General features: G+C 46.9%; 1 protein-coding gene across 6 annotated transcripts in view; it reads left to right on the top strand.

Moving 5' to 3' along the window:
* Nucleotides 1-1,869: 1,869 nt before the first annotated feature.
* Nucleotides 1,870-22,501, top strand: part of RUNX1 (RUNX family transcription factor 1) — a 179,606-nt gene continuing 158,974 nt past the window's right edge. The window contains exons 1-3 of one of the 6 annotated variants that reach the window (XM_050715651.1): nucleotides 1,873-2,717; nucleotides 2,903-3,016; nucleotides 4,625-4,828. In XM_050715651.1, coding sequence (XP_050571608.1) covers nucleotides 2,962-3,016; nucleotides 4,625-4,828 — 259 coding nt within the window. In that variant the 5' untranslated portion in view covers nucleotides 1,873-2,717; nucleotides 2,903-2,961. Of the gene's footprint in view, nucleotides 2,718-2,753; nucleotides 3,017-4,624; nucleotides 4,829-22,501 lie in introns of those variants that run through there. The other 5 variants (XM_050715656.1, XM_035545878.2, XM_035545877.2 and 2 more) reach the window with 5 other exon arrangements.

The raw sequence follows: 22,501 nt of genomic DNA, 5'->3' as shown, positions 1-22,501 counted from the left end.
GCAATGAGATGACAAAACCAGCCCAACTGTTGCTTCTCACATAGCATAGCTATGTCCTGGCCTTCACGGCAGATGACGGGGGTGAAGGCATTAGCATCGCTGGCATTCGTGGTGCGCTGACATGCCGCGCTCTGCCCACAGCAACGCGGATGGCCACGGCACATGCTCTGCCTGCCTGGACGTCAGCCCTGGCCCTGGCAGCAATCCTGCCCCTCTAATACTAGAAGAGAAATAAAATGCATTTTAAAACCTCTCCTCTCCCCTGCTGGGCTCCCTCTGCAGGCACAGCCCAGCCTAGCCCAGCGGGGCAGCACAGCCCCCCGAGCTCCTTGTGGGCACTGGGGCAACTTGGGCTTATGTTTCCCCTTCCAGGTGAGCGCCTGGCACAGCCAGCACAAGATTTTGCCTTCAGTAGGTGCTCTCTGAGGTATTTATGTCATAATGGAGTGAGGTTTATCCCCCAGACTTGCTAAAAATTGGTAACAGTCAGAAAAACAAACAAACAAAAAAACATGGTTGGGTCACTGGCTTAGTTGGAGTTCGAGCAGGAGTTTAAGCTGAGCTCACTGTGAGGCAGCAAAGTGCCCCAGCCTTCCTGTTCTTGCTGTCCAGAACTGCTCCTTTTGCATGGAGAAGACTCCACTTCAGCAATTTTTTCTTTTTGAGGAAAACCTTCCTCACATGCACCCACAGCTCCCCCCACAACTCTGAAAGAAGCCAGGGCGTAGGCTGCAGTTGCACTAGAAATGTAGGCAGTAAAGCAGTGTCAGGAATTTGACTTCCAAAGTTGCAATAAGCCGAAAAAAATGCATGAAGCGCCTGCTTTTGTCAAGGTATTCCTGCTCCAGGCTGCAGGTGCAACCGCAGAGCCCTATGGCAGTGCTGGGTGCGATCTGCACGGACGGGACGGTGCCTGCGTGCCAGGGGCTTTGCTCCTCGCGGGAGGCAGTGTGTGTTATTACGTGTTTGTGCTCCACCTACCAGCATTTCTGCTAATATTGCAAAGGCTTCTCACTTTTTTTTCACCATGGTGGTCGCTCGGAGCAGGCAGGGAAAGCCTCATTCTGTGTCAGCCCTGCTTTGGGTGCAGACCTTTTTCTGGCAAAGGTTGAGCAGGCTGCTGAAGCTGAGTGGCCTGGGCTTTGCGCCCAGATGCCAATGGGTTGCTGCCCTCTGGTCAGAGGAGAGGAAAAGGAGGCAGAAAGTGGCACAGCAGACACTTCTCTGTGCTGTAGGAAGTGATTTTCCTCCCACACCTTTGTGCTGTTGCAGCCAGAGTCAGAGCTGCCAATTGGACATAAAGTGTAGGACCTTCTCCTTTTTTGTTTGTTTAATTTTTCTGGGTAGGGAGAAGTAAAGGGAAGAATTTAGGACAAGATAGATGCGCTGCCACCTCAGAGATGTTGTGCTGCATCCAGAGGATTTTACTCAGTTTTGCTCATGGGTAGGGATCCTTCTGACAGGAAGGCGAATTGTGCTAAACAGGGACTACTGGATTTAACCTTATGGGAGAATTCACAAAGCTCTCGTGTGGGCTCACAGAGACTAGTGTCCTTCAAGTGCTCCCTCAGAAGATGCCATCATACAGGTTCAAAATAATGTTGCTGGTTCTTTTGTTGTTGTTGTTTTTTTCTCTTTCCCAAGTGTTTCTTTTTCTTTCTTTTTCCTTCTTTCCTTCTTTCTTCTTTTCTTTCTCTCTTTCCTTCCTTTTTTCTTTTTTTTCTTTTTCTTTTTCTTTTTCTTCTTCTTTTTCTTTTTCTTTTTCTTTTTCTTTTTCTTTTTCTTTTTCTTTTTCTTTTTCTTTTTCTTTTTCTTTTTCTTTTTCTTTTTCTTTTTCTCTCTCTCTCTCTTTGGTTCATTTCTTTCTTTCTTTCTTTCTTTGTCTCTTTCTTTCCTTTTGGTTTCTTTTTTCCTTTCTTTTTCTTCCTTTTTTTTCCTTTTTCTTTCTTTCTTCGTTTTTCTTCCTTCCTTTCTCTCTCTCTCTCTCTCTTTGTTTCTTTCTCTTTTTCTCTCTTTGTTTCTTTCTCTTTTTCTCTCTGTCTCTCTTTCTCTCTCTGTCTCTCTCTTTTTCTCTCTCTCTCTTTTTCTTTCTTTCTCTCTTTCTTTTTCTTTCTTTCTCTCACTTCTCTGCAGTGTACTTTCCCCAGCCAGTGGTCTTCCCTACCGCTGATTCCTAACGTTGTACAGGATGACTTACACATCCTGCCCTAACAGTCGACTAATACCCGGGTTTGAATTACTATTGAATAAGCAGCAATGAAATCCCTATCAAAATAATCAGTAGTTCCAAAAACCACAAACAACAAAACAAGCGGCATTGCACTAGCTCAGCAAGCCCGCCTGCAGCACCGGGGCCGGTGAGTCATTTCTCTTTTCCCTCCCTCAGCAACCTCCATGGCTGCCTCGCGCAGCCCCGGGGAGGGCAGGTGGAGTGGGTAGGGCATGACTTCAGAAAGTTAAAAAAAAAAAAAAAAAAAAAGAAAGTAAGTCGACATCACTCGGGTCACGTGACACGGAGGGACCAATGGAGGCAGGTTATGGAAAGGGGAACAGTTAAATTTGTAATTTTGGTTGTGTGAAACACTTCTTTGGGCCTCATAAACAACCACAGAACCACAAGTTGGGTACAGAGGCAGTCACACAAGAGCGGGTCCGGGATATTGGTCAGCAGGCAGGGCGAATCGTTTTGACTGCAAACCACAGAGTTTCGTAGAGTGGTAAGCATCATCAACCACAACCGATCCGCTATTTTTTTTTTCTTTTTAAGAAACAATTTCAGAGTTCTTTTAGCAAAAGAACCTTATAATCCGCTTCGGGTTGCTCCAGAGGCAGCAGAGTGCAGAGAGTGATGGCTGGGCAGAGGGTGGTAACAATGACCATTCTTCTTTTCTCGCTTCCCAAGGTAGAAGAAATCATATATTCCTTCACTGTAAAGAGAGAGTGACTTTTAAAGAGGAAACAATGGCTTCAAACAGCATATTTGAGTCACTTCCTTCTTACCAGCACTTCTTGAGAGGTAAGTGCCATTCAGACTTTCTAAATATGCTTTTCACTATCCCATACTTAAGAAAATGCATGTTTGGAGAGTATTTGCGGATATTCTTGTAGTACATACTTTTTACCACTTCGGTCTTCTTTGAGGAGTTCTTGTTCAAATTAATATCTGAGTTTGTAGGAATACCACCTCATTACGTATCAGTCCGTTAAAGAGACTATAACAAGGGCTCATTTAAGCTGTTCAAAGGGGCATTGCATGCTTGTGAATTTTCTCTTCATAAATCAAAGTGTGTTAGAGTAGCTCACATGAGTTACTGCAGATACAATAGCAGTAGCACAAGCCCCTTTTGATTCTTTTTGGCAGAATTATGACTTTTTGAGCCACTGCCATGAAAAATGACAGCCAGCCGCATAAGACACCCATTACAGGATGCACCCCAGCAAGCGAGCAGCAGGCTTGTGCCTGCAGCCAGCAGAGCGTGATGCTGTCTCACTTATGCTGCGCTGTCAGCCTGAGTGAAGGCACGCTTACCGGGGGAGAAGTCAGGGAAGCTCAGAAACCTGCTTAAACCTAGCTGCGACTCACATGGCTCAGGAGAAGAAGCAGCGTGGCTAAACTCAAGAGTTTCTGTTGATGCCATGAGGGTCTTGGATGACTGCGAATTGTTGGCGGAAGCCACCCCTAGAGAAATGAATTAGTCCTGGCAGGGCTGAGGAGGGAATTGGACTGCAGCACCCGGCAATTTGTCCTGTTTCAGAGTGACCAAGTGTGCTCAGAGGATCCCTCAGAGATTCTCACAACCCCCTGTGGAGCTGATGCTTTAGTCATGGGTTATTCATACAAGTAAGCCAGGGACTGGCACGAGAAAATTGCCTGCTTCCTCGCAACTACCTTCCCAAATAGCTCATGATACAGCTGAACTTTTCCCCTTCCACGTACACCCTCTGAGCATCCGAGCCCCTTCTGCGGCGCCGTGCCCAGCCGGATGACAGCACGCACAGCCAGGCACAGATCGCTCATCAGACTTGGCCAGTGCGCTGCAAGACGGCAGCGCTGTGTAGCTCTTTATAGCTGCAGACTACAGTTTCCCGGCCTCGCTGGTGGTGTCAGTGTGAGTCATGCGTTATTCATATTAATACTCGAGCCAGGAATGCGGAAGGCTCGTCCCAGCTGCTGTGTCACAGCCAGCAGCCGCTCGGCGAGCCCCGTGCCGCTCCTGCCAACCGGTGACTGCTGAAGGCAGGGTGCCGAACCGCCCGCTGTCCCTCCTTGCTCTCCTTTCTTCTTTTTGTCCCCACCACCACCCCGTCCAGATTGCAAGTTTTTCTGCATCGGTCTTTCCTGACGCCAGCGGAGAGCTGAATCGCAGCGAGCTGCGCGAGTCGGGCAGGCGCGCAGCATCTCCCAGCCAGCGCAGGGGAGATGCCGGAGGTTTGGCAAGAGGTGGCTGACTCCGGTACTAACGTTTCCCCGGCACCGCTACCAAGCGAAGGAAGCAATACTGCTAGAATAAAAAGAAGGATCTTCCTGCGTTTTGTCAGCGTTTGTTTTTTTTTGTTTTTTTTTTTGTTTGTTTTGTGTTTTTTTTTTTTTAGCTCACCCAACTATTTGCTGTTTAATCTGTAGCACAGGAAGGCTCGTTGAGGAAATTCTGTCCTTCTGATAAAATAACAAACAGTGAGCCTCCCGGGGCAGTGCTTGCAGCATGCCAGGGCACAGCCAGCAGCCGGCGGGACGAGCTGGGGACAGCAGGAGCCATGCTGCAGGCAGGAGCCCAGAGGGCTGGGGAGTGGCTGCTTGAGGACCAAAGGCCGATCCTCTCTTGTCCAGGCAAGGTGGAGGTTCATTAAGGCTGCTTAATCCAGCGAGTGGTTTCGCTCAGCGCTTCTTTATGGGTGTTATTATCCTCTTTAATACTGTTTATATTGTGTATATATTGTGTATTTATATTGTGTATATATTAACTGGTGTTGTAGTACCAGTAATTTGTACTCTTTCATGGGCTAGGTCCCCACTGCATTCAATACCTTAAGGAATCCGATGCTGGCAAGCCAGGTACACATCCTGGTACGTATCCAGCAGAAGCAAGATGAAACTGCAGCTGCATAGCGCTAGAAGAGTTTGGGCAACAGCACTTCGGTTGGGTTATAAAGCAAACGCCACATCGTTGCGAAACATTATTGCATTTAAACGTGGAAGCCCGCAACGGTTTTCCAGCTGTTCCTTTCTTGTTCCTGTCTTTGCTCAGAAATGAACTTCGAACAGTTTCAAAACCCTGGGCACAAGAAAAGTAATGCTTGGGCCTCGGAGCAAGAAAAATAATCATCCCCAGGGTGAATTGTTCTCACCCATATTTCTCAACAGTGTTTACATAGACTGGCCATTAGAAATGTCCAAAACCATCTCTTCATTTTTTTTCCCGCCAAAATTTATTGCATTTTCTCTCTTAACTGAAATTATAAGTTAAAGGGAAAAATAACAAGTTGTTTTCTGCCGTGGATTTCACTTTATCAGTCCGTGCAGTTCTCTGAGAAGGAAATCCATAACTCTTTTTTAGCATGATACTATGTGAAAATTGGGAAAAAAGAGGGGAGTGGGGAAGCAGAACAATTGTTCCAGCCCCTGTGAGCAGTGACAGATGTAGAAAGCCTGACATATTAATTGAATGTGGTACACCACAAAGGATATGGCCCTTTTTCTATCACACCACACCAGGTCCTCGCTTCTGCCACTAGGTAAAGAAATGAGGATTGTACTGAAACCTCCAGCGGTGCGCTCCGCCTGCTGAACGCATTCAAATGCTTACCGGCTCCGCTTCTAATGACGGCCTCATTTTCCTAATGGCCTCTTTCAGTTTATGGCCCGGGCTGCATGTCAGGAGCACAAAATAAGAGCCTTTGTAAGTGTGTAGCTGCAGTGCATCCCTTTCTCAAATACGGGATTGTATCAGCAAGGCTGTAGTTTCAACTGTTCCTCTAGCAAGGTTTGAAGGACAAGGACAAATTTGCTGCCCCTATTTAATGGTGAATGCACATTCGTGTGTACAGGCTGGGTCGCAACAGTGGTATCTTGGAGGACCAAAACAAGGCCCACTGGAGAGCCTTCTGTTAAAGAGTGCATATGTAGTTTTTAAAAGTGGCCTGGATAATTACATGATACTACCCCACCCCATAACATCTTTATTTTTCTTATGGGGTGTTAGGCTGTCCTGTAAGGTTTCCTAATAATTTTGCCTGCAAAGGAAGACAGCATAACTAGTCTTTTTATCAAAGCATAGGGTTTTTATGGGGCTCTAAATAGCATGAAGCATAATATTTTCCAGGAGGGCACTTTTTCCTCATTTTCCCTTTTGCTGCAAGGTCTAATTATTAAAATATACAAAGAAGGTTGCTCCTGTTTTTTCCTTTGTTTTATTTATTTGTTAATTAATCAAGGCAATGAAACCTTGTGGTGCAACATTTTGTTGGTTTCTTATCAAATGGAAATAAACTCCAGCAGAGGACCTTTACAACATGGAAAACCACACTGCATATACCTTCTTCTTAGTTATAATGTGCTGCTAGTGCCCAGCCACTGCGGGTTTCCTCCTTTGCAAATGCTAAATAAAAACATGGCAAGAAGCTCCTCCTGCTCATGGAGGGCTTTTGTGCCTGGTCCTGTGGACAGCTATACCCAAGCGTACAGTTTCTCATTGCAAGTTGGTGGCAACTTGTCTCCTGTCAGTGACCCCGTGTTTGTTCAGCAGGGTGCACAACCCCGTGCTGAAATCAAGGCAAGCGTTCACCTCCGTGCTGAGCATTTCCAGGAGCAGCCCTTGTGTGGTCATGCTGGGGCATCAAGTGCTGCAGAAAGCACCTGCTGCTGGCACAGCCTCTCCCTGCAGGTCACCCTGTGTGACATTGATAGAAGTAATCACACACTAGGAGCAGCTCTGCAAAAAAACATGTTTCTCTGGGAGATGCATGGTACCCAGCACTGCTGTGTATTTGGAAAGGCTTTTCATTCCCTCACTTGGTAAAAGAAAACACTCTTTTCACAATGGCATAGGCTGTGTTGTCACTGCATAGTGAGGAATCTTGTCCAGCATTTTTTGCAGGCTGCCTGAACTCTTACAAAGAGTTAATTTGTGTCAGCATTATAAAATGCTAACTGCATCTTGCAAATAGGAAATTGAACTAAAGCTCATAAAAACCTTGGCTTACTGGAAGAAAAAACTTGCATAATGTCTGATTTACACAGCCTTCTCTCTGTTTGAGACTTGATTCACTTAAAAGCCTTGAGAAACGCTGAGAGACCTGAACACAGGAATTCCTGTGAAGCAAGGGGTGGAGTGAAGTATCTGACAGAGATGAATATATTGCTTTGGTAAGATCGAGAGACTTTCTCTGAGGCCAGAGAGTTTAACCAGTCACACTCAGTGTAGTGATGTACTGTGATGACAGTCTCAGAGAGGGCTTAGGATTAGGGCTGGTGTGCAGATACCCAGGATTGGCTTGCCCTTTATCCCATGGTCATTAACAAGAAAGCGCTGCATGGCAGCTCTACACTTCGCACCGTGTTTTAAGCCTGAGTGCCAAGCTTCAGCTCTGAGGTAGCTCTCTGATGGGAAATAAAAGTCTCTTCCCTATGCTGCCAGTGCATGCAATATGGATAGAAAATAAACTGCATTTTTTTAATGCCTAGAAGATAACCATAGTTTAATTTGACTGCTAAGGCATGACCCCAAAAGAACAGTCTGCTTATCTTTAAGTGCATGTGAAGGCCAGTGATATTGGCAAGTTCATGGAAGTAATTCATGAATTCCTGAAGAATTTTGCTTCTAAATGCAGGATGAATATTTGCATCATTCTGTTATTCTAGAGGGGAGAGGCCACAGCTAAACAAAGTCAAATAAATTGCTCTTCTTGGATTTAGAAATGGGCATACTTGCTTTAAAAAGCTGAGAGGAACAATCCTAAGGAAACAGTGAAAGCATTTCCTGTTAAAATACAATATTTTCTTCCACCAACAGGAGACACGCACCCTGCTGTGTGACCTGGCCACACGCAGCAGGGACCCGCTGGTCCCAACAGTGATATCTCCGAAGTGGCTGCCCAGAGGTCTGGGCAGGGGTGTTGGGGCTGGGTCCTCTTGTGTGGCTGGGGAGCACAGAGGTGAGATGCAGAGTAGGTGAAATGCCACTTGCAGGAAAAAGATCATGTAGGCCAGTGCTCTACAGAAGCTGCCAGCTATGGTGCCTCCACAAGGAATATTTTGAGGTTGCTCTGCAACAAGAAAGGGAAGCCTGTCTTCCTCCTACACACGTGGGGCAAGGGTTTGTACGTTGAAGGCTGCCACGGTGGAGGAGGAAGACTGCCCATGTAGCTATCGAGACCTCTGTCAGAGGCATGGGCTGCTTGTATTGACAGGTAGGAAAGATACGGCACCATGCGATGGGAGAGCTCAGGAAAGTCCTCCAGCCCCCACAGGGGCTGATGCTGGCAGATTTTCTGTGCTTCCACACGTTGCAGTGTGCAAATATGCCTTCGCTCTGTTTTGTTTTTGTTTTTGTTTTCCCTTTTTTTTTTCAGTTTTGATTTATTTACTTGTGTTTTCTATTTGTTTGGGTTTTCCTAAAACAACTCTGTCAGTCAGCTCACCCTCTCCTACTCCTTTCTCTGTGCTTAGTCAATGAGGCAGAGTACGGTAGAAATAGTTTTAAACAGAGGGTAATTACAATCAAGTGCTTGATGCCATGAAATTCTGTTGAAATCCAAAATTTATTGAAACCCAGGGTCCATAAAATAGCTGAGTCTGTATGCAGATAGCAGTTTCTTGATATGCACCAGCCACGAAAAGAAGCAGCTTTGGAAGGTTTTAAGTTCTCCCTCCGTCTCTCACTGCCGTGTTTCAGAGCACAAACCAGTCTCTGCTAAAGCTTGGAAAGAAAGCTTCCCGTGTAAGCAGGTCTGTCATCTGCAAAATGAATTGTGGCTGCCTCCAAGACATCTGGTACCAGCCACGGGGTAGGTGAGTCACTGGTCTGAGAGAGGGACAAGAAAACATTACATTACCTTCATTACCTCTTCTGTCATCTTACGAGAATTGGTCGTATTCGTATAAACTTGAGTCAGCTTCCCAAATAGTAGATGAATAGTATGGCTATCTCCTCCCTGAAGTGTCCAGACAATTGAAACAGGAAAAATAGAAAGGGCACAGAAAAGCTGGCTGTGAAAGCAGAGCGGCAGAGAGTGCCAGTAGTTGCTACCTGGTAGAGTTTCCAATTCATCCTTAATGCTGTCCGCAGGGCTCACCACTTCTGCTTGCAAGTGAAACTGTGAAATTGGGTAGTTTCACTTCACAAAGATCTGTGAGAACATTTTCTCTGCCTTTGATCTGTCTGGGTTTTTCAGCCCGCGCTTTTTGTTTTGAGTTTCTGATTCCAGTGAACACAAAAGCAGCCCAAGTCAGGGGCTTGGGGCTTTTTCTTTTGCCTTCTGAGTATTTGCTCTTGCACTGTACTTTCTGTTTTCTGGTTTCACGTTGGAGCCATGATTTTGAGATGTGTTTGGGAGCTGCCCTTAGGTAGGGTTTTGGCTGTGAGTTGAAAGGCTGACCTCTCATACAAATCTCTCCATGAATGCGGCGTGAGGGGACTTGCAACCCGTCGGGTTGAATGTGATTTGTTATAGGCATTTCACTCATCTCTTCTGAGGGCAAGCCTTGCAATCCTTGTCAAACCAGCAACCTCAGAAGGCACTGACCCAGCCCTTGAAGTGCATTTTTTGCTCTTTAGAAGAGAAAGATGACCGTTTGAGAATGCTTGATTTTGGGGGGCAAATGAGCGTGGAGCACAGCCGAGCATCTGTTTCCTTTGTGACAAACGCCCTGCACATCCCCAGCTCTGCCTACAGCTCCCATAAGTGCCCTTTTGAGCTGGCTTGATAGCATACACCTGCGCCATGCAGGCCAGACACATGCCTCACAGGCCCTGGGGCATTCACAGAAGCCTTGAACAAGCACTGAGGGATGCCGAGCTCAGTGAACATCGCTAAAGCATCCTGCACGGTCCCCACTTTTGGCAAATGCACCCACTGTGAGGATGCTGAGCAGCTGGAGCAGGGCATCTCAGCCTTTGCAGTGGGCAGACGAGCTTCCTTGCCTGTCAGCACTCGGGTCTCTATTTATACGTGCTGCGGTATCAAAGGGTAGTGAAAGGCAAGCTGGCACAGCGAGATGAAAGCATTCGTCTGTCTCGCATGGGTAACACAGACAGATGCAATCGCGCGGGCGCAAGTCACCACCAGCCAAGCCCTCGGAGATGCCAGTGTGCATGGAGCCGAGCGGGGGCGGCAGGCATGCCTCCAGTTTTCACTACTGTTATTATACACAAGGGGCTGGTTCAAGCTGGCGCTGCTTTACACCCACATGCCTCCAGCCGTGCTTCTCCTTTTCTCTGTAGGCACAGCCGGGAGCTGAAAGCATGCCCCAGAGCCAACAGCGCTTGGGGTAATGTCCTGCCCCAACCCAGGCTGTGACAAAACGGCCACCGACTGCAGTGGGGCTGAGCCTGTCCCTTAGAGCAAAGGCACATATGAAGATGAAGTCATGAATGAGTCTGGAAATTAACTCTGCATGCCAGTGTTCACATAGGGGCTGAATGAAATGCAGCTTTAAGGTGCAAGTGTAATTCTTGTGACTCCAGTCAGCAGAATCGTAACTGAGAATGAAAGCTTTTGCCTCTCTTACCTTGGAAATACCGGTGTGGAACAATTATTTGTGGCCTATTACGCATGGTTGTGGAAGGAGCTCTGTGTCAGCTGGGAGGTTTTCTTTTCTGCTGGTGGCACCTCATACATCAAGGGTGTAAGAGAGATGGGCGAGGTGTGCTCCCTCACCAAGCAGTGAGGAGAGCCTCTGAGAGAAGCGCTCTTTATCATGTGCCATCTCCTGGTCTCTTGTAGAAGGACAGAGAAGGACAGGACTTGCACGAGCACAACCACAGCTTGGGAAAGTGACCCTGAAAGCACTTTCCAGGTAGGAGGTAGTGAGGAGGAGGAGGTCTCACCTGCCTGGTCAGTCTCCACGTGGCAAGGCTGCCACAGGGGCTGCTGAAGGTGCCGGTGTTGCACATTATCCTGAGCAGGGCGCTGATAGAAAAGTGCATGCTGCACCCAGTTCGTAGGAAGTGCAATTTATTTTACAATACAGTTACTAGATAATATCAGACTTCTGTAAAACTGTTTTTCAGGACCTATATGTAAATGAGCTTGGGGTTTTGCATAGACTGGGTGTAACAGAATTCGTAGCTGGAAGATACACTCAAGTTAAGACTTTGTTAACCCCATTTGCACAGGAGTCAGTGAACCAGTTGCTGCAGTATAGGGTAGTTTAATTGCTCGTCTGTATTACACATTCTCTATTTTGCTTTGCAAAGAAATTCGGTACCTCTTTGCCCACCACATCTCTGCTGTGGAGGTCCAGTCACACGGGGTCCTTCAACAAGCTGGTAGCCCTGCGAGGAGCCAGACCCACGTCCTCCAGACCACAGGTGCAGTGCATGCTCCTACAGCCACCCGCTCCCAGTTTTGCCATTTGCTTTTCTAAATGAAACAGGCTGTTTTAACTGCAGTATGTTGCACTGTTGTGGAAACCAAGGAATGGCTTTCCTAGGTGAAAGGAAAAAGTGACAGGGTAAACCTCTTAAGCTCAAAAGTGCTGAAATAAACCATTCAAGATTTTTTTTTATGATTGTTTTTTATTTTTCTTCTACTAGGGATTGCAATACCTAGAAAATGTTTTTTTTTTTTTAATATAGTTTCCTAAACAGTCCAAACAATTTCAATTACTACTTTTAAAGAATGGCATTATTTTTTATTGATATTTTCAATGCATCTATTTTACACTATGCAGCAGAAATGCTCCAGTAGCCCTGAAGAGCTAATTGCCCGTATCACATAGGAATAAGCTTTGCCAGCAGGAACAGTTTATACTTAAATAGGTCCCTTCCCATTTGGGAGAGCATCCTGCTCTAGCCAGACACATGCCAACATGAAGCAGGATTTACAGCTCCCCTGTGGGCTGGAGTTATGTCGTTAGACAGACGTCTATACGAGGAAGGGTGATCTAGGTTCACATTTTACTGGGGAAAGCAGAGAAGCCCAGTAAACAGTTTTTCAACAGTTTTCATCCTCAGTTTATGAATTATCCTCTCCTCATCAGACAGTCTCTCAGTGTTCTGTGCTAATTTCTTCAGTAAATCCTTCTCAGCCTCTGTTCATGAGCAGTGCCTCCTATCCCCCCATGTCCCCAGGAGCAACTCCTCGCTGCAGTCATGCAGCTTCTGATGGGGCAGCACACGGACCAGCTGGGTAGGTTTTTTCCCACTACAAGACTTGAACTAGTGAGGGATCATTCCTGCCCAAAACTGCAGCCTGCTCTGAAGGTCCAACTTGTGGACACAGGGCTACTTGCAAAAAAACATACAAAATGTGATTCATCAGGAAATGGTTGTCAGATTCCAGTTTGTTTTTAACGAAAAATCTTTTCGCTCTTCCCTAAGTTCTCTTCTACCTGGAGTCCTTCACGTGTTCAAGACTCAGCCCCTCTTTTTGCAAGGCCTTGCTGGATTTTATTTTTTTTTCCTGCGGGAAATGCAGGCAGCATTAAGGCAACCCTTGTCTGAAGCTGCTGTTCAAAGAGGGATTGAAATCAGATTTAGGAAAATATCCTATATAAAAACATTAGCTGTCCTATTTTAGGAGATAATTAGCTGTAGCAAAGTTTCCCTCACTTATTTTTACTTGGTGAGAAAACAAACTACCTTGTCATTGAGGTTTTTGTAAAATGCTGCTGTTTGCAACATTTGCCATGAACAAATTAACCCAAACATTTCTAGTGCATGACTTACTTACTTTGCTAACTCTGCTACTAGCTTTCTTTTTGGAAGCTGGAGACCAAAATGCCTACAGTTGTCATACAATGAAGGAGAAAATATGTTGAATCACATACTTCATTTCCAAGGAGTATGGACGAAAGAATAAATAAAAATAAGTATAAAAACCCTGCTGAGCACTTAACAGAAGCCACCACAGAAAGGAGGGCAAGAAAGTCAGGAACAGAGCAGGAATGGGAAGAAGTATTTTACTGTGTGGCAGAAGCAGCGCACCTCCTTTAGCCCTTATACCAGCAAAGCTGCTTTTACTCAGCAAACCTCAGGGATTTAGGGCTACTACCACTGGGAGCTGTGTTCTCCAGTGTGAATAGGGCACTCTGCAAGTGGTTGTAGCTGATGTGATGAGATTTTGGGGGATCAGTGGGTGACAGAGATGGCAGCCCCAGCTGCTGACATCTGAGAGCCAGGTGCTGAGCACTGCCTTTGCTAGCCAGCCACAGCCAGAATAATGCAATATCGGTCACTCCCACAGTCCATGCTCTGAGAACAATCCACGGGCGTTTGTTCATTTTTTTAAGAAGCTCAGTGTTTGAACTAAGTCCCCCGTTGTTCATGCAGTCATCCTACCTGCTTATTAAATCATTGACCTTTTCTTCACTGGTAGCTTCCTGCTTTGGTAAGAATTAGGTGGATACAGGTGGCCAAAAGCAGCCGTGCTTCTGTGCCTCACACCTGGCACAGGCCCCCTTTCATCATCCTGTCTGCAGACTCAGCCCTTTCCAGCTGATACAGAAGGTCAGAAAGGGATCGTGCAAAGATAGAAGGTGGGTTTGGGGCATGAGAGAGAGAAAAAATATAGGAAGAAGAGAAGGATTTCTGAAGTAGTCTCTTAGCCTCTTACATTCTCATGCTTAACAGATATTAATAATTTTGAAACTTGGTAGGTAGCTTGTGTCAGGATTCTGATGCAAGCCATACTGTGGTAGGTAAAAAGTGATTTGGATATTAAGTTAAAAGGCTGGCTCAAGTACTACAGATTATACCTGCAGGATTTCTTTTTTCTTTCTTCTTTTTCCTTCATCTTACTGCAGCATTACGTTTAAGTGTGCCTTAGAATAAGTAAAAAACTCTAATTATGCTGGCTTGCATTCTGCCAGGGACATCAGTGCAGCAGGAGTTATGTCCTCCACCAAAACAGAAAGCCCTTGCAACAAAAACAGAACAAAACAAGCAAAACAGAACTGTGAGAGTTCGTGCTTTGTCGCTATGCCTGAGCCCCACCTGACTTCAGGCTGCTAACACGGCCCTTTTTTAGTGTTGTTACTTGGATGACAGCTGGAACTGGAGCATACTGAGCCCTGTCTCGAGCCACAGCAGATGCTGATGATGTGATCAGTGGCATCATAAATGTTCTTATTGTGTCACTATTGGATTGCTGGGGAAGCCCTTAGGATAGGGATGGATGGAGATCTGCCTCAAACACCATGAGTAACTATGCTGCGTATTTTAACTCTCTTAAACCCAAATGCTCTCATGTTAATGTTCCCCACAACCAGTGTAATGTGGTAAAAAGCTCTTGTAGCTGTGGAAGAGCAGTGGGAAATTCTCCGGAGAATTTACGGTGTTCTTTCTTTCCAGGTCAAGCAGTGCATAACTGGGAAGTTTCAAAAAGCTGCTTGGGGTTGTTTAATTAAAAGTGTGCAAAACCACTGAAAATCTTCTCCATGGAAATGTTGGGTTTATGGTAAAATTTCAGATGGAAGAAGCCTACTTTCTGAATTCAAGGAAAGTTTATTTAGGTGCATTTAAAAAGCCAAGACATGCTGTCCTAGGCAGAACTGGTGAAGACTGGTTTCCTACAGACGTGGGTCTTGTGGCTGCATTCTCTAACATCTGATAAGGCTTTAATCTGATCAAAGGTTTTTCTCTTCTTGAGGAATCTCTAAAATCTCTCTTAGGTGGGTGCTGGTGTGCCCTTCAGCTGGGAACACCAAGAGCCTTCTGCTACTGCCGTGTTTCATGGAAGCTGTAGGAACTTAAGGCCGCTTCTGCTCTATCAAATTTAGTTGAAGTTGGCCCACAAACTAGAAAAGCTAGCAGAAGCAGTGAAAAAAGAAAGCTGTCACATAAGCTCTGTCTCCACAGGCAGGCAGGCTGATAAAAGGGCTTTGCAGTTCAGTTTGGCACGTGCTGGGCTACAGCGATACACATAGTAATCAAATGCAGCCATCTTCAGAAACTGCTTAAACCTCTCTGGGAAGAGCGTGATCCTCATTTTCATGGATGAAGAACCAGGAAAGAGTCATATCAGAAATTTGGGGGAGAGAAGTGGAAGCAAAACCTCAGGTTTTTTGACTTATGGTTCTGAGCCAGACTGCACACAAAATGATATCTTTTTCACTTTGAATTTTAAATTTGGTCCAGTCGATGCTTTCATCGGAAAGTTACCTTAGCATTGTATTTGTTCTCTCAGGGCCCAGATATTGTACATCTCCAACCACAACTGGGGCTTCCAGCTCAAATAGCAAACCGTGAAGAAAATCCAGGAAAAATGTTTTCCAATGACTTTTGAGCAGCAGGCAAACTTGGACGTGTTATGAGCTGTTTGTGGGCAGTTTGGGAACAGGAAAAGAAGTAAGATTAGCTGACAAACTGTTTGTGACACTACATTTGTTCAGCTCATTAGAATCTCAACTCCAGGAAAAGCAGTGTGCTTGGGTTTTCTTCAGCCTGGCTTAGCACCCCCTTGGCAGTGAGCAATGCTCTGTGCCTCCCGCGCCTGTGGAGCAGCGGGGACGGCCGCGGGCAGGGAGAGCAGGAGCAGGGAGAGCAGGAGCAGGGTACAGCTCAGCCCTACCAGCCCAGCTGGAAACATCACTGCTTGGAGACTCCCCAGGAGTCTCCTGGCATCCAGGAAAGCTGGAGGTTGCTGTCCTGGGATGGGGAAATGTGCAAAGAAATTATGCAGCAATTTACTGTTTCTTTTCTTTTTTTTTTTCTTTTTTTTTTTCCAGAAAGTGTTTCAAAAGGAAAACTTTTTTTTTTTCTTCTGAAAGTTTCATTCTAGAGCTGTATTTTTTTTCTGCTTTCTTGTGTTGATCTGCCCCAGCACTGGGCAGTGCCAGAACAGCTTTCAGGTTGGAGAGCCCCTGTGCTGCCGTTGGTGTGGGCTCCACCTCTGCTGCCAGAGAGGCTTACCCTCGGCCAGGCAATTATCAGAGTAGGGGCAGAGAGTGTTTTGCTTTTCCTGTATCTAACTTCTGAGCAATAACCCAGGCTTGCTGGTACCTTGCTTGCTTGCAGAGACAACAGGCTTCTCCATAGGACAGCTTAAGCAACCTTGAAAAACTGGAGGTGCTTCCTGAGGAGCCTGAGCAGCAAAGTGTGCTGCAGGGTTTTTGATGTTGCTGGGGAAAAATGGGCCATGGGAGCTGCCCAAAAGTGGTACCAGGAGCCCTGGCTCTGCCACAGGCTCAGGTGATGTGAGGTAGCATCTCCATTCGTCTGGTCCTGCCCCATACCTTTGGTCCCATCTGTGAGGGGGGACAGCACAGCAAAGAACCTGTGGTGTCCCCATCCCTACGGCCACCACACAATGGGACATCAGCGGCTGCTGTGCAGATCAGAGAGGAGGCGAGCAGCTTGGATGTGCCTAAATGTTTCACAGGGATTTCCTTAATAACTTATTTTTTGGTGGAATAATAAAAAAGCGAGCAAAATGGAAGCTCAGCCTTTCCTCTCCATCATGGCCAAGCCTGTACCGCACACTTCTTGTTTTGCTCGTCGTCGGGGGGCTGCAGGAAGGAGATAGGTCTGTCCCTGTCCCCCCGTGCCCTGCCAGCGTGCACCTGAGCCCTCTCTCCCCAGGGACTAAGCGGGGCCACCCCTCGCCCCCAAGTTACGGGGAAGCTGTCAGCCGAAATGGAGGCATCCTGTTTGTTGAAAAACAAGCGACGGTTGCAGGAGGGTTGCGAGAGCGAGCAAACCGCAGCCCCTGCGCGGGGCTGATAACAGCCTGCGCCGCGCTTGCAGCAGTTCCGTCCCTGCTGGGGGGGCCGCAGCGGGGAGAAGAAAAAAAAAAAAGAAAAAAAAAAAAAACGAGTGTCACTGCCACTTTCCTGTTTCGCGCTTTTTGGCCCTGCCATTTCTTGCTGTTTGGTTCTGGAAAATTTTTTCAGTTGCTCTCTTGTTTTTCCCCTCGCTGTGAACAGCATGAGGGGCTGCCCCATCCGAGGGGGCACAGCGGGCCAGTGGCTCTCAGTGCAGACATACACCCTGGCAATGCCCACATGTGGCTTTCTCGCCGTGGCTGGCTCTGGTGGGAACCTTTTTGTGGTGGTGAAGTGTGTGCAAATGTCTGAGGTTTCTGTGTGCAGCACTGGGAGCCCCGACGTTGTGCATGGCTGTGTACGTGGTGCTGCTCGCGCCTGCACAGCTCAGCATGTGTCAGGCTTTCAAGGTGCAAGCTTACGGTTGCATGGGCTGCAAAGGTGCTGGGCATGTGCCTGTCCATCTGCAGGGAGCTGGGGCGTTCCCTGTGGGGCTTTCCATGGCTTAAGTGTACTCAGATTTGGACGCCTCAGATTAAGGATCAGCCATGCGCTAACACAAATCGATTTCAGTTCTTTATCCCTGACCAATGCGCTCAGGCTAGCAGAAAAGGAGTTTTCTTTCTTTAACCAGAACCGGTGTTTTTCTCGAGTTTTGCATAAAATTCATGAATATTATCAGAGTGCTCTTTCTCCCCAAAAATATCTCAGGACATGCTAGTTTAAAACCACTAGACCAGTGCTCTTATCAGCATCAGTCACATAATCTCCCCCCCCCCTTTTTTTTTTCATTTGCTAAAAGATGGTTTTGCCTAATTTTCAGGAAAAAAGTCCTTTGGAAAATTGCTTCAATAAAATATCAATGTACATTGTTCTTAAAAAAGAATAATAATATGAATAATATGAATTCTTAAAAAAAAGAATAATAATATGCCCACGAAATGTGGGCAGCACATCAATTTCAAATACAGCCCAAACCACTAACTTTTGAATTTCACAGTTTTCCCTGTGACTTCACCCTTTTTGTTTTCGCTCCCGCGCTTCACTGCTGAGTCTTGCTGTGCTGGGAGCTGTACGAATGTATGGGAGAGTGCCCCGGGGGATTTACAAGCAAGAAACCAAATGGAAGAAAGGCGAAGGGTACAGCACATGGCCTTGCTGTACCGGCACTGTCGAAACTTTGCTTGTGAGAAGCGTGAAATGAAATGAAAAGATAAAAACGGTTTCAGCAAGAGCTAACGTCAGTCGCAGCAGTGTGCGGAGGAAGTTGGAGAGCCCTCTGACAGGCGATGCTGTCTGCAGTCACCTCTCGCTCCCCACTATTACTCCCCGCCCATGCTTTTACTTCTTTCCAGCTGCAGCAGAAATGCTCCTGTGTCTCTTTGTTTCCATCCCTGCTGCAGCCCGTCTCGTCTCAGCCCGTACATGGGGATCCCCCCAGCTCACGCACCTCCTCTCTGATCCTTCATGGAGCCAGATCCATGCCAGAGCCCCACTCTTGGTGGGGATACCCCATCCCGTCCTGCTCTGAGGCCATCCCCTGTCCATGCCCACCCAGTTATCCCACTGTGGAGGTGCCATGGCCAGTGCTGCCTTTGGACAGCTGCCTTTTGTCCCCTCTCACTCCCCTAGGGCAAGCATGTTTTCAGCTCTCCCCTGTGCCCCAGTCCTGGGAGTGCTTGTGATTTTTCTTCACCTCGTAAGTGTGAAACCCCCACAAAATCTTCCTCCACAGCTCAGGCTCCAAACTTTGCTGATAACCATGTGCTAGCAAGCTTTGAAACTGGGATCTTCAGGGGAATGAAGGCGAGCCACCACCGGTGGGCTTCAGGGTAGCCTGCACATCCCACTCCCTCAGTGGCTGTGAATCTCAGGGCTTTGGGCCTTCCTGTGACACCCTCAGCACAGCAGGCTGTGATAAGGAAATGGAGCTGGGGCTTGCGAGCACCTGCTGCTGCATCAGACTTAATGACTTGATCTTATTTACTACTTTGGTCCATTTTTCGTATGATAGAAAATCAAAGAAATTTATTTCCCCATGTCATTTATTGGTAAGTAATAGAAGCATACATGACCTTCTGTATTTAGTAAACTTTTTCAAGTTTCTCTTGGGAAAAAAAAAAAAAAAAGAAAAAAAAGAAAAAAGAAAAAAAAAAAGATTGTTTTAGGGTACAAAAGTTTCTTTGCTTTTTCTGAGTTTCCTTTCTTTGGCACAGAGCATGCCTAGAGATCAGGGCAAGTAGTGGGCAGCCTGCTTAGCTGTTGGAGCCAATTAGCAAAAGTTGCTAAGAAGGGCTCCTCTAGCTACCGTGGCACCTTTCCTGGGCTTACTTCCTTTGCCTTTGAATACGAAGTCAGGAGGAGAAAAGCACATTGGTAGCTCACCACTCCCAGCCCTGTTTGTCCCCGCCCCATGCACCCCAAAAACCCCCATGGGAACCTGCACCTGGCTGCTCTGAGCACGCCAAACCCCCGCCTGTCCCAGGCTATGGCATTGCTGCTCTCACTTAAAAGGGTGCTGTTGCATTATAATAAGTTATGGTATCTTTTTTTTTTCTTTTTTTTTTTCTTTTTCTGGCACAAAAAAAAAAAAATGGCCTTTTGGTGCATGGCTTGCTTTTGTTGGAGCCTCTCATGTCATCTCAAAGATAAAGAGTGGAGAAGACAAGCTTCCAGGTTATCCAGCCTAAGCTTTTAATGAGGTAGAAGTTAAGAGCTGTAGTGTACTGGTTCCAATCAGTTTTGAATGTTGAATAGGGATGCTTTTCATCCCTTCCCCTAGGTCATTCACTAGGAGAACGTATGGTTAGGGATTTTTCCAGAGCATTCAGCAAGTTTCTCTTCTTTTCATCTAGGTTGCCTAGTTCCTGTAGACTATTATGAGTGCGTGTTCGCAGCATGCAATATACAGCTATATATGCACAACTGCGTGTATGATGTGTACATTTAGGCATGTCCATGCATTATGTGTATGCACACTGTGCTTTACCTCCTTTACACCCTAAATAATACCCCTCCTATGTTTGACACCCTCTGAGTGCTTGCAGGATGTGCTCATCGTGCCACGTCCGCATTGCTCATTCACGCACTAGCTCTCTCAGCTGTCCTCAGAAGCCAGTTCCTCTCCAGCATCTCTGTCCTGGGCGGGTGGCAGTGTCCCCTGCCCGAAGGCGTGTGGAGGTATAGGGGGGCACAGCACAGAGCTGCTGGAGAGGAGGGGAGGTCTGGTATGAGGCCAGACAGGGCGTGGAGGTTGTCCTCCTGGAAGTGCCATTGCTGTCCGACTGCTGGGCTGATGCTCTTGCAAAGTCACGAATACTCTGTTTGATGTGCCTCTGCCATTTGCCCCCTCTTTTTCATTTGCACCTACCCTCTCACAATCGGAGCAGGCAATTATTGTGTTATTCTGAAGTCAGAGCCTAGGAGTAGAGCAGGACTCCTCACTGAGCTAGGTGCTGCGTAAGAGCAGATGAAAGAAAGCATCCCTGCCTCAGACAGCTTCTGGGTTAAAAGAGAAAATAAAAACCAGCCCAGAGACAACAAATGGATGTGCAGGCAGGTGAGGCAGGCTGCCAGCTCAGCTAGTGCTCCGGCGCAGCAGCAGCTGGTGCCAAGCTTTTGTGGGTACAAAAGAGGACTCGGAGCAGGGAGTGGGACAGCACCACAGGTGTGCAGGGAAGAAAGGAGGGTAGAGGTGTTTGCTTGGAAGCCTGGTAAGCGGCTTGGTAACAGCAGGGGCAGGATGGGCTGAGCCCTTTGATGCTAGAAGGCAGGCAACAGGCAGGGCTGCCATCCGGGCTTCGTCCCCCCAGGGAGCACCGCAGGCACGGAGCCATGCCGCCTGCTGCTGTTTCTGCATGGGGATCAGAGGCACAGAGCCATGTGCCAGGTGCTGCAGAGTTAGCAAAGCAATGCAAGTGTTTCTTTACCAGTTTTCCCACTGGTGCCAGGGCAATCCTTGGCAGTTCCTGCAGCAATGAAGTGGCTGAGCTGTGTATGGGTACTGCAAATAGCCACTGGCTTTTCCCTGGGGCCCAGTAGAGGACAATACTTTTGGCATGCCATGAGTCAGTACCTGGTACCTCTGCTCTCCCCTAAAGCAGCCCACTGGTGTCTTTATCTCTTGCTAGCATCAGTTCAGTTTGCTTTTGTTCTCCCTCTCTATCAGTGGAGGAGGCTGCTCCTTAGAAGACAACCATAGTCGGCAGCTTTGACTTCACGGTGCTGTGATTAGCTTTGATTTCATCTGGTAATTACCAGAAGTGTGAATGCCATGCTGCTTGCCCTGATGAGTTTCACAGAAAGTGAAGCTGCAAAAAGCATTAGGTTTTCTCTTGCGGGAAGGCGAAAGCCACGTACACCACCAATTCCACCACAATCATTCCTTGGTTGCTGACGATAGGCAGAGTGGAGGTATATGGGGCACTCTGCTAGGCCACAGATAGCACTCGCTGACCTCATTTCTTCCAACAGTATTTCAGATTTATTTTGTCTTACTCCCAACATGTCTTTTTTTTTCCATCTGACAGAGCAACAAAGAATTGCAGTGGTGCCACCCCTCACCTCCCAAAACCAGCAGCTGTGCAGGAGGCTGGGCTAGAGAGCTGGTGGTGCATGGGAAAAGCTCGTGTCTGCACTTGTGTATGGGACTTCCCTGGATGGAGCACATTTTATTTTTTATTTTATTTTATTTTATTTTATTTATTTTATTTTATTTTATTTTACTTTTTGTCTTCTTTCTACAAATCACTTCTTTACATAAATTCAGTAATAGAGCTGGGTTAGGAAAAAATTGTGGCAATTCTTAAAACACTAGAGTTCAACCAAAGCCCTCTGTAGGCAGGGGGCAACTGTCTTTGCTTTTGGCCAAGGTGGGCAGTTTTGTTTCATTTGAAGTATCATCCTAAAAGGGTTCCTGGATCTGACCAATCCTGCACTCCAAGGGGTGTGTTCAGCTTCAGGGGTTCAAGTTGGCAAGTTCAGATCAGAGCTTCCAGTTCAAGCTGGAGGGAAAAACTCACAGATGTTGTTTGATAATTCTGATGCCCAATAGAAAAATTGCCTGGGCATCAACTGTGAACTTCTATCAGTAGGTTTTCAAACAGACCATACGGTGGTTCGTTGTCTATTCCCTAGCATCTAATTTGCAACACAAATGGTTTTCTCCTGATAAGGGTTTTCCACTCAGACAACCACAAAAGCCATTATTTGTTAACTTGAGCTACTGTCAAAAATAGGTCTGCTTCCTTACAGGACTAGCTAAAGGATAGGTGTCACTATTAAACACACGTGTAATGTGTTGCTGTCTCAGAGCTAGAGCATACATTTTAAAGAGTACCTGCAATGCAAGTGCCTGGATTCTGTGAATTATGGTGAAACAGCCTCCAGAAACCTTGCTGCTGTGCAAGGCAGGCAGCACCCGGAGCTGGACTTGGCTACGTGCTGTGCTGCAGGTGAGTGCCGCAGGTGCCCAGGTGGCTCTGCAAAGGGGATCTCGTGGTTCACCCTCCTGCTGGCACAGTTTGCCTTAAGGGAAGGGTCCTGGGAGGTGTTGTGCCCTGGAATAATTGATCTGATGGC

Source organism: Cygnus atratus, chromosome 1 (genome assembly GCF_013377495.2).
Source record: "Cygnus atratus isolate AKBS03 ecotype Queensland, Australia chromosome 1, CAtr_DNAZoo_HiC_assembly, whole genome shotgun sequence".
In the NCBI taxonomy this organism is placed as follows: domain Eukaryota; kingdom Metazoa; phylum Chordata; class Aves; order Anseriformes; family Anatidae; genus Cygnus; species Cygnus atratus.
The sequence above is the reverse complement of the archived record's forward strand: the minus strand, read 5'-3'. Positions and strand labels throughout refer to the sequence as shown.